The sequence below is a fragment of the Ambystoma mexicanum genome, chromosome 10, assembly GCF_040938575.1.
Source record: "Ambystoma mexicanum isolate Mex_15411 chromosome 10, UKY_AmexF1_1, whole genome shotgun sequence".
Classification (NCBI taxonomy): Eukaryota; Metazoa; Chordata; class Amphibia; order Caudata; family Ambystomatidae; genus Ambystoma; species Ambystoma mexicanum.
In genome coordinates, this window is record NC_090932.1 from 1,358,552,530 (window position 1) to 1,358,565,209 (window position 12,680).

The 12,680-nt window shown below is 40.7% G+C and overlaps 1 protein-coding gene across 2 annotated transcripts in view; it reads right to left on the reverse strand.

Annotated features, from left to right (window-relative positions):
* SEZ6L (seizure related 6 homolog like) overlaps positions 1 to 12,680 on the reverse strand; it is a 1,952,755-nt gene that overhangs the window by 235,238 nt on the left and 1,704,837 nt on the right. For both annotated transcript variants that reach the window (XM_069619379.1, XM_069619378.1), the window contains exon 13: positions 5,107 to 5,301. In XM_069619379.1, the coding sequence (XP_069475480.1) occupies positions 5,107 to 5,301 (195 nt within the window). The remainder of the gene's footprint in view (positions 1 to 5,106; positions 5,302 to 12,680) is intronic.

Genomic DNA, 12,680 nt, shown 5'->3' on the forward strand with positions numbered 1-12,680 from the left:
GTCTCATTAAAGACTCAGCACAGATCCTAGCTCCATTCCTCACAGCATTCATTAATTCATCCTTCCAGTCTGGCCACCTTCCAACTGGACTTAAGGAGGCCTGGGTACGCCCACTCCTCAAAAAACCCTCGCTGGACCCAACGATCCCGGGGAACTATCGACCTATCACCACTGTACCCTTCCTGCTAAAAATTCTGGACAAAGCAGCCTACCTGCAAGTCCAAAAGTTCCTTGAAGAAAACCGTCTCCTCGGCCTGCGGCAATCTGGCTTCCGCCCACGACACGGTACCGAAACGGCTCTCTTGGACCTAAAGAACCAAATGGACGATCTAAGAGACGCAGGGAAACCTGCTCTCCTTCTGCTCCTGGATCTATCCGCCACCTTTGACCTGGTGGATCACAACACCCTGTGTCACCATCTAGCTACCCAAGCTAACTTTTCCCCCAAAGCTTGCGAATGGATTACCTCCTTCCTCCAAGAAAGGGTCATGAAAGTCTTCTCTGACTCAGCCTGTGCCACCCCTAGCCACATCACCTGCGGTGTGCCTCAGGGCTCATGTATCGCGCCCACGCTTTACAACCTCTTCACCAGGCCACTGTTCAGCATCCTTGACTCCCTGGGCATCTCGTATACAAACTATGCGGATGACACCCAGGTCCTCATCCCACTCACAGGCGATTACCTGGCGGACACTAAAACTCTTACCACCATCTACTCCACTATCCAATCATGGATGGCAGATAACTGGCTATGCCTCAATAGTGAAAAAACTGAACTCCTCCTCATAGGAGCACCCTCCACGCTGGGGAACCTCGGTGAACAGTACACTTCCTTCACTATTGACAACATTCCCATCAAGGTCTCCAATCATGTGAAGACACTCGGAGTCTACCTAGACTCCGACTTGTCAATGGATAGACAGGTCAATGCCATTGCCTCCTCCTCAGCCTATTACTCGAAAGTCCTCAACGCTGCCAGACCTTTCCTGTCACGCCAGAATTGCCTCACCATTGCTAGGGCAATAATTGGATCTAGGCTGGACTACTGTAATGCCCTACTCGTTGGGACCTCCAATAAGAACCTGGCCAAACTTCAGCTAGTTCAAAACAATGCACTCAGGGCGGCCACAGGTACCGCGAGAAAAGACCACATCTCAGAAGTCAGAAGACAGGCACACTGACTTCCGGTGAAAGAGAGGATTGTTTTCAAAACACTCGCCCTCACCCACAAATGCCTCCATGAACTTGCTCCACCCTACCTGACCCAAAGAATCACCAAGCACTCTGCCACCAGACCATTAAGAATGTGCTATACCAACACGATTGTCACGCCCAAATCACGCAAGGTGCGCGCCGGTGGTGCCAGCTTTCCCACTCGGGCCGCCACCCACTGGAACGCACTGCCACCGCACATCAGAATGATTGAATCCCACCTAGCCTTTCGCAAAGCTGTTAAAACTAAGCTCTTTGTATGAAACGTACCTGACTGCACTCTGTTACTGTATTACGAATATCATGCCTCACCTGCAACTATGCCTGTAATTCTTTATCCATAAGACCTCTGGTCTCATGCATATCTGCTGAATTAAGAATCCAACACCTACTTGTAACAGCGCCTCGATGTCCATGGGCTGCAAGTGCGCTATACAAATGCGAATAAATAAAAAAATAAATAGAATTTAGGTACATTCTTCTAGGAGAACTACTCTTTTAGCAGGTTAAAATTGACATACGTTTAACTATTAAGAGTTGATATCAATTGTGTTCACCGAGCCCAGTCTTGAAAAGGACCGAAGTACGGTCAAAACACGTGTTGTAACAAAGGCCATGCACTAAGCAGTATTTAGACCATTACATTTATTATTTGAACCAGCCAGAGATGACTCTTATTGAGTCCACCAACATTTATTGGAGTAAAAACCATGTTTGAATTACAAACACGAGCCTTGTGGACTAGTGCCAATCAGATGTGCCATTGTGTCATATGTGTTTACCATAGAGTTTGGGGATACCTTTAGGCTCTGACTAAGAGCAGCAGACCTCCACATAAAACATAAATCTATCAAGCGCAGAGAAACCAAGTATACCCTGGCTATTATTATTTGGTTACTGTTACAAGCCATCTTATCTAAAAAGATTTGGAATTGTTGGTGTATTATTTATTGTATGGAACAAAATCAGTTGGATAAGCAGTGCAACCCAACATCAGAAGTTACCTGGGGCATGCATATCGCAGAATTATATAAGAACCCAGATGTCTGCTGTACCAGTTTTCTAGGCTCAGCAAAATAGGCACTAGATTTTTGCTGTGAGGACATTAGTGCTAAATCAGAACAGCCTCTATGTCAAGAGTTCCTGGCCTAAAAGGTCTTAGTAATTATACGTTTAAAACAAATCAAGATCTTTGGCCTTCTATTTTATATTGTTTTGTTCAGAAATATAATTGTTCCAAAGTCTACTCTAGTTACTTAAACATTTTCTCTTATTATCCCCATCTACAAACAGGGTGATAGGGACTGCTTAACATCTTGGTATACTTACACTTAAACAGCAGCCTCCAGATTAGACTAAACCAACTCAGCACCTTAACTAGGGAATTGCCCACAGTGAAAGGCTTGAAACAGGGATGTGTTCTTGCTCCCTGTCTTTTAACTTGCACTCCCCTCGTGGGAGCCTCTTCTTTTCCCCCAGGCAAGGGGCAAGGTTTTCTGGTTATCCTACTCAACCATACTCGGGTGAGTTTACCCTGCCTTATGACTGCATTTTATTATTATATAAAATGCAATGATTTATTGGTAAACCCAAATAAGATTACTAACATCAAATTCTCACAAACTAATAACAAAGAATTAGGCTTTACTTGGAAAATTGATGCCCAAACAATCTTGTCTACTAAAGTAATTAGATATTTGGTCTTCGATGTGAGGGCTGCTCCATATAAGAAAACGTTTTTACCCATCTGACGGATAAAGCATTACAACTCCTTGCCCAAATGAAGAGGATTAATAGGTTGTGTCTCCTGGCAGGTTTTCTATTATCCCCTTGATTGTCTGTTATAATGCAAAGGTTATTCCCTCTCTTTTGTATGGTTTGGACGTTTGTAATCAGGCCAACAGCCTGAAATTATCAAAAATCCAAAGTCTTATCTGTACAAACTTGTTGTCATTAGTGAATTGTGTCTCTATTGAGGCCCTTTGATATGAGCTTGGGTTGTCTCTTTAAAAGGTTGCAATCAATGGAAGAGATTACAATTGTATATGCTTTTCCTGGCACCCCAAAATCTTTTCCTTTTGTTTATCTCCACCAAATACTGAATGAGCCAAAGTTTAGAGCCATAGCTGACTATAAAGAAAGCTGTAATAAGTATTCCATTCAATACATTTGGCCTCTTCTACATTAGTGGCTGGCTATTCTGTTTTTAAAAAGAAAGCTTTTTGAGCAAGATGTGTGTGATACAATTATGAGAACTCACCAGTACAAATGATCTCACGTGTATCCACTGTCCGAGAAATGTCTTGGTTATCTTCCTCGCTATCGTGTGCAGTTCCCTAATTCATATTAGCAAATACAATTTCTACACTTGTGTGTATTTGCTCCATATTTGTAAATAATAGCAGGTATGTTTTTCTTCTATCTTTTTTTTATATGATTGCTTTAGTTTAAGGTTTACTATGTAAACTAATTCACTTAATAAAAAGATATATTCGCTCCTCTGCAGCACCATACCCAGAGTCCTCAGTCTGTAGGATGGTGAGGGCTAGAGTAAGTCTAAGGAAGTTATTTGCACTCAAAATCCATGATAGCCAAACAATTCTTCTGCATGTCTCTGGCCCCTTCACTACTCTGTACCTCCTCACCCCCTGTCTGCCACAGATCAAAATGTCTCAATGTTAATGATCTACTTTCAGCAACTTCCCTTTGCCCACAAGCCTCCATGGAGCTGCCTGTTCCAGCTCCACCCCCAGGAAAGCCATCCTTTGTACCTGGAAGAGGTGTCAAAATCCACACTGGGCTACAGTACAGTTCCTGGGAGTACCTGCACCCATATGTTGTGGGAAAAACTTCAAAGACGGAAGCCCGGTCTAGATGTCTCTTACAGCTGTTTTGAATTAGAAAGGCCAAGTGTGGGAGATAATGTATGTCAGCAAATACAGTTTCTTGCAAATTATCTTAATTCCTTCAGGAACCACTATATATATACTTTGGAGAAGATGCAACTTAACTTTATTTTAGTTCACTCTCTAATGTATAAGAAAATGTATCTCTGCCAACAGGTTCATGAGATTAGCAGTTAATTGAAGCAATTGTATGTTTATCATATAGACAGGCATAGGGGGTATAGCTCAGGTACAACCGTCTGATCTTTGAAACACGACATCTCCAAGCAGCGCAGGTTCGATTCCCTGTTCCACACTTAGAGGATCGATTCCAGCAAGATACATGTTATTAAAAAAGCTAGCTTTTCGTGTGGGAGTACTCCCAACCATATATGCAATAGTATTTCTGATTTTTCCAGGAATTCACCTTTCAATTTGTAGGCTGCTAGGTCTTAACTAGGAGGCATGTCAACCAAAAACGGGTTTCCACTAAGTTAAGAAATCAGCAGAGGCACTTTGAAAATGGTCGTCCTGTTACTGCTTGAAATCAATGTAGTTTTTGCACACTGTTTGTAGCTCCATACCATTCTTTCTTTTATACTGTAACAGGCAAGGGGCATGAAAAGACAACTGGATGGTATGGAGCTGTTTTCTAAGCACCAAATGAGCTTTTAAAAGGAACTCCATATCAGGAGCTGCTACCAAACTATTGCATGTACCAATTTGAAGTACATGATACTTTTGTGTCTGAAAGGTGTAAAACACACATTGCAGTTGCTGATGTATACAGGTCTCTACTTTGAATGGCAGTGACCATGCTACTACATACGCACAGGGCCTGCAACAAGTCCTGGCATCATTATAATAAATGACATTACCTTTTTTGTAATAGACAGAGAAAACACCTCAGGTGACATTCTTTCACAGAGTTCAACACAGTATTCTTCATCTTTCATGCTTCCAAGAGATGCACACGAATATGTATAGTACCTTAAATATGAACATTTACCTTTACATACAGGGAGCGGTCCACTCCAGTGTGATGGCTGGCCCAAGATGCATTTAATAGTAACTTCTCCCATGAGCTCAAAACCTTCATAGCACATGAATGTAAGGGATTCCCCTGGCAGGTAAAGTCTCTTGTACAGGATTTGGTAACCGTTTTCTGGTAATCCAGGATTGTCACATGCAAGGGACTCTTCCGCTGGAAAAAATAAATATTTCAATTATTAAGATTTTGATTTCAATTTACTGTGTAGGCAAATACAATGTAATTACAATTTTCATTGTAAAAAATGCAAACACAAAAAAAAATGATGTGCAAAAACATGCAACCTTCTAAAATAAATATACATTTGCACAGAAACAAAAACAGTGTATGGACTAAAATACTCAAATTAAATATTCTATTTAATCTGGTAGATTTTCCTAGATGTATAGTTTTGTTTCCACTAAAATTAATAAATGTGTCATAATAAATCAAGCGTTGCGTTGCAATCCCTGAAGACTTTACCATTAACAGTCAGATTGAGTAAGTAAGCATGTCTTCATTAAATGTTGCATCAAAATATTTTAAAAGCCATCAAAATTTGGCGTTCCCACAGTATAAAGCCCAAAAATGTGTCAGCATTATGCATTTCGCGACTGGCTCATCGCTTGTTCACATCAACTGCCCATTCAAACAGTGCACATTTAAAATCAGGTGAAACAAATAGTCAAAACAGTAGATGGGCTCATGCTGTGTGGCAAAAAAGTCAGCCATGTTTGTGTGTATGGCAAGTATAATGTTAGCCCATATAATCTTACAATATGGTGTAGACCTGACCAACCAAGGATGTAGCAGTGCAGTGGTATGTAATACAGTCTATATTGTCCTGTACAGAGTGAATGTGTGTCTGATGCCCTAATCTTGACTGGCCTGATGGCAATGTTTGTAAGTGCACGACCTTGCTGCTCACGTGTGAATACTGCAGAGAAAAGCGAGAGCAGCATGAATCTGATCATAGCGGATCGACTCGCTGCACGTGTTTTTATTCTGCAGCTAGAAGCAGAAGCAGTATGAAACTGATCATAATAGATCGACTCACTGCACACATGTGGGTTCTGCAGATGGAGGCAAAAGCAGCATGTATCTGATCGTAGTTGACCGACTCATCGCTTTCCATGCCTAATGGTAAACCTCCTTGGTTCTCCAAATCTGGCTATAATGCTCAAATAAAGTGCATATATATATAAATATTACATGGCCTGCGGTAGCGGCCCTGTAGTTATGGTTAAGTTGCTAAACCCATAGGAAGAGCCCTTTTTGGGTGGCTTATAACTTCGCTCCCCCTGGACGAATCCTCACCAAACTTTGCAAATAAAGTATATGGACCACTCTGAATCTTTTTGCAAAACTTGGGGAGGTTGGGGGGGGTCCCAACATTTCTTTTTTTCCCCAAGACTGAATGGAGAAAAAACTTTGCTCATGCATACTGCCCAAACCACTGGATGAATTTTCTTCAAATTTGCGGCAGGAGCGGTGGCTTGTTCCCAAAAGCGTGCTTTTGTAAATTCGGTAGAAATCCATTTAGTAGTATTCTTTAAAATGACCAAAAAGTAGGTCCCAAATAATTAGTGATATCTATGTCTACTCCACGGACACACTTCCCTGTTTGCTCCGCGGACAGGACTCCGATTGGCTTAGAAGGCAACATGCTGTCCGCGGACATCAGACGCACACCATGATTGGATGGTGAAAAGCGTGTAGTACGTCAGATTTTTGGAAACTCCCGCCATCTTGGATTCGCAGACAGCAACCAGTGTCCGCCGACACTGCGGTAAAAACATATAAAAAAAGACAACATTGCACTTGTCAAACTTATCAAATAATGTCTGGAGAGGTGAAGGGTGGTGAGAATGGAATGGGATATGACTGCAAGAAGCAAAAAAATAGGTGTTTTTCACCGCGAAAGTCCACAAACGGTTCGGACGTTCGCAAACAGTCCTGCGAAGTTCGCTGACACCGCAGCATTACAGGGTTGGTGAAAAGCAGTTCTTGGATGGCTTATAACTTTGGTGCCACTTAATAAACCTATTTTATTCCTGGCCTGATTTCAAATAAGTTTGCAAAGTTTGGTGGGATTCTGTTAAGAGGGGGCAAAATTAGAGGGGGGTCCCAAAATATTGTAAAGGCTTATAAATGTGGTGCCATTTGACAAATCTACACAAAGGTTTGCAAAAAAGATTATAGATCTAGATATAAATGTTTTCGTAAGGTCTGAATGGATTTTGTCAAGTGGGGGCTAGGTTGTATGACGATTGTATGTGCATACATTTGACACTTTTCAAAAAATTAAATGTTGGTGGATTTCCAACAAACTTGTTTAAGGTGTATTGGCAAGGACCTGAAAGCATGGTTTTGCAAATGTTCCCGTGTTTTATTTTTTGATAGGTGTCATAATGTAGGTACAAAAAATAGTGACTTACCTTTGTATTTTGTATTTATTCATATTTATTTTAATTTATATAGCGCTTTAATCCAAAGCGCTGACTGAGTGAGGTGACTTTGGTGACTGAGGTGCAGCCTGTGGCCATGGGCAGTGGCCTGATTGTCTGGGTCATGGAATAAGGTCATGATCGGGACAATCTGGCTACTGGCCATGACCATGAGGGACAACACATGGGGTTAAAGTGGCCATATCCACCTGGAACTGGCTTTGTGGTAAAGCTATTCGAAATTGGGATAGGATTGAAAGGGAAGAAAAATGAGCTCATGGTAATATGGTCATAGGGTTCTCTTTTCGCCTTCTGCAGGCTGCCATGGAAAGCGGAGAGGGGCCCTGTACGGAACCCCGCCTTCCCTTTCCATGGTGGCCATCTTGGAAAAGAATGTTCCTTCCTACACCGGGATGCCAAAGGCATCCCGGTGTAGGAAGAAAAATCCTTTTTTTAGTACCATGGGTTCCCGCTTTGGGAACCTAGGGTGCTAATGGCCTTCATCCCCCAAATCAGGGGCTGGAATGGGGGGATAATGGTCCGGAGACCTCGTTATCCACCCTCCCTATCCACCCTCCCTTAGTCCCTGGAACAGGGGATAAACGCCACAATATTTCTATTAGCATGACACAAAATGCAAATGGAAATGATGGAAAATTGTATTGAGTCTGCGTACTTTACTGAGAAATATAAAGTAGATGGCGTCTATAAGTATTTTTTTTGGTCTATTTTTTAACTGTGAAAGGTGGTTCCTAAAGGACCATTTCTTTTATTGTTTTTGGATGTATTTTCTTTTTTGGCAGGAGAGCTTAGAACGAAAGGTGGGGAGGGCAATGAGGGAAGAGGCACCAAACACTAATTTGGAGGGGCAGGTGGATAGGGGAAAATGTTGCGCGTGTGTTATTTCTAAGATAGGGGCAGTGTTTCTCATGCTCCTTGATTACAGCAGTGATGGTGTCTCTTGGTGATGAGGGATGGCATTAGCTGATTCCATTTTAAGATAAATATCAGTTTTGCTAAAAGTATGTACTAGATTGTTAATGGATGAGTAGGAATAGGTGTTGGAGCTGTGCAAAGGAAATTTTGAAGTTGAAAGTTGCTAGAGCAGTATAAAATGCAGTTCCAAACTGTCCGCGAAGTACGGATCTTATTGTGATGTGCAGATGGGTTCTCGGACACATCATCATGCCGCGCGCCAGTGTATGGTCATGTGGCACTGTCCGGATGGTTCGCAATGAAGTCAGATGTTCATAGACGTCTACGGATGCAAAACTAGTTGAAATTGTTGTAAAAAAGTGTATATAAGTGTTAAAAATGATTCTAGAAGGTGGGAAATGGCAAAGTTTTAAGGTGACACTTTGTAAATTGGACACAAATATTGCTATACTGGGTAAGTATGATATTAGTAAGTTGTAGGAAAATAGCATGCACTGATAAAAACCCATGAGATTCACTGAACAAACTTTGTTAAAGGGTTGTTATGGTTAAGTTGTACTAATAAAAACCTATGGAATTCAATGAAAAAACTTTGTTAAAGGGACGTTATGGTTAAGTTGCACTTAAAAAAACCTATGCAATTCAATGAAAAAACTTTCTTAAGGGGACGTTATGGTTAAGTTGCACTAATAAAAACCTATGAAATTCAGTGAAAAAACGTTGTTAAAGGGAAGTCATGGTTACAAGTAAAACCGAAAAACCCCTGAAATTCGCAGGTTATGGTAAGCTAAGCAACCATAACTCGCGCCACCACGGTGCACTGCTAAGAATAACACCGATGACATCAAAGATGACATCACGATGATTCCGCTCCACATATACGCCATTTGGAGTCTTAGAATGCACTATTAATTACTATTAGTACAAATCATTTCAACAAATGGGCACCATGCGCTTTCCCATTTTATGCAGAAGATTACTCTACTTGGTAATTCATGATGTAATATGAACATGCATGTAAACTGAGACTGTAGCCAACCATAAAAATCAAGGACTAATGGAAGACAATACACCCAAGGCCAAAATTACGTGTTAAGTTATTAACAAGTGAACCTACATTTCTATTGGTGAGTAGTTTGGGGGATGGCTGCTCATTAATGCACTAGCCTCATTAGTGTCACAACCACACAATAGCTGAAAACAAAGGAAACACATGTGCCTCCACTGGGATGAACACGAACTACTACACATTTCCCTTGTAAGAGTAGCATCACCAGAACGTAAAGAGATATTAATTATTATTTGCATTTTATTTTGGAGCTTTGTATAGTGCTTTCTTTTTGTTTGACAAACAAATTACCTCCCGATCCTTTTGCATGCTGTCAAATAAAGTCTAGAATGTTAGTGACACTTCAACAAAACTGTTGGTTAAAAACTAGAACCATGTGAACATTATCATTAGCAAATATTTTGTGGGCTCTCTTCACATAATATACTCGAGCTTCTTAAATGCCTCAGTCTGGGCACTACAATAACTGAAAACAGTAGAGGTCAATGTGCTTCCTGTTTGTGTGGCTGTAAGAATGTAGGCAAACTGCAATAAAGATCTCTGATGTGTGAAAAGCACCAATCAAATATAATTGGATGTCATTGGCCAAGTGACATTAACATACTAATTTTCTATCTTTATGCAGGAGAAAATAAAGAATTTCACCACTATACGATTACGTGAATAAACAACTGTCTATATGTTAAGGGAGTAGCTAGTAGGGATGTCAATTCACCAAAAAGCCTGGGGTAGCGGAAATGACATCACAGACCTGATGACATCACAGGAAGTGATGTCTCTTGACCTTTGACCTGGATTACATCCGTTCCTCTTTAACCTTGGTGACATCACCAGAAGTGGCGGATATACACATAAACATTTTAAAATACCAAATAGGTATTAAAGCAGACAAGAATATTTTAGATACCAACCACATTTTAACAAGGGTGTTGCCTTCATATGTTATGAATGGGGTCATGATATGACAGTGTTATACCCAACAGAACAACATAGGCCGAGACACTACCATTAATATACCACTTCAGCATTGCAGGGCCAGTTAATTCCACATTATGGCAATTATAGCTGCATGTCAGGTATTGTCATTATATGAAACGTAGAGCCCATACATTGCCAGTTGCTGTTATAATACAGTGTCCAGAAATCCAATAAAGGCAAGTTACTACAGTGCATAGGAGCATTAATGCTTTCATAAATGATGACTTTTTATTTAGATAGTGCTTTTGCCAAAGCACTGTACATACCACATATTTACATACATTTATCGTCCCATTTGTTATTCATTGATCAACCTCAGAAAAATAAAAGGCTGAGTGAACCGTGACAGGATTTGAACATGCGACCTGCAGATCAAACACAGATCGCAGCAGTGAGCACTCATCCCACTAAGTTATCCAACCGCTTTGCTTTTAAAAATGCAATTCCACCAAAAGAAAACATGTCAAAACTGGCTGCATAATGTAGGCCAGACATGTATTAACATTTACTTTATGACCCCTCTTTACTATTGGTTTTTCTCTGCCTTTGCAACCCTTAACCACGGGTCACAGAGGCAGACCCAGGGGTCGCACGAGAGTTGCCAGGGGTCAAAGTTGCAACCCATGGTGACCCCCAAATTACATCCATGTAAGGGAGCCTTTTCTTCAAATATATATCCTACAAGTTTCTGCCTTATTTCTTACGGTTAATGACATGCTGCAGAATGCGAGTGAGGGATGAGAGTCAGCCAACTCATTACAGTGGCAACATTATCCCCTGTTTTGGGAGATTTGACTTGCAACTATTGCATTTTAGAAAATGTTCACTTAGGCAGATTTCAATGTCTCACATGCAACGCGCCAGGAGTGTGAAGCATTTTCCTTTATTACTGGGAGGTCAATTTAGAATAAGCAGCGAGAAAAATGAAAGCGTTCAAGTGCCTATGAGCATTTATTTTCTGCTCCATCTCATTTTAGAGCCATTCGGAGTGGTTTAGAGGGCAGCAAAGTGGAGTTAGCACCTCCGCTTTGTTTTTCTCCTCCATCTTGGTAAGAGCACGCAGTTTGATACCTGCGTGAGATTTTCATGCAGGCGTAAAACCAAAGGTTTCCACTGGAATACGCCTTTCATTTACGAATGGCAAGTAGCAGGCGGATTTCACTCGAATTCATTATAAAACACGGCCTACAAAGTGTCATTTGCAGACAGTTTTTTATTTCTCACAAAGAGGAGAGTAAACGTGAAGAGTAAAGGTGATTGTGCCTTGATTTACTCATCACATTTACACTCTGCTTTACGAGTGTATTAAATGAAATGGAGTGTTAAAGGTCTGAATGAGGATGTAGAATGGCATAATAATTATATATTTTTCACTATTAAACCTAAGTACACATTTACCACATGTATTAGATTTAATACATGCAGAATGTGGATTGTATCCACAACACAATCGAAAAACAATAAAATATGATGTTAACAACATCAGGTATTGAGACATCATTGTATCTATATGGTTAATATTACCATCCCATCTCTGTTGAAAGAGGGCCACGGGTCTTTCTACTGCCAGCCAGAACATGTATTAGGAGAGTGAACATAAAAAAATGACAACAATCCTAAGCTCCAGGTGCAACCATCAGATGAACAGGATGGCAGTGTAAGCAAGCCGGCGTCTTGAATACTTTTGAACCAGGACAACCCGAAATTCATTCTGAACGGTAATTAGAATGCATCTCTATAAATACGCATAACACATTGAGTACCAGCATAGTTGAGAACCTGCAAATTTTAATATTAAGTGCATTTTACAAGCTCAAATTTGTATAGCCGGCTAAACACCTGCATGGACCCTTATCACAAGCGAAAGCACGGGTAATTGCGTGCATTGAACATGTGGCTATAAATGTTTGCAATTTGTGTTTCCAACATATAATAGACTGGAAGAATAATTCAAGTATGATTTCAATAGTGGAATGTTCACTTTTTTCCATCCTCAACAAGATTATATTTTGAAGGATATGATCAATAAATTGAGACTATGGAACTACTTTTAAAAACACACATCTGTGTGTTTTCAGATGTAGGAATCATTACCTACAGTGATGCGATTAATACACCGTAAA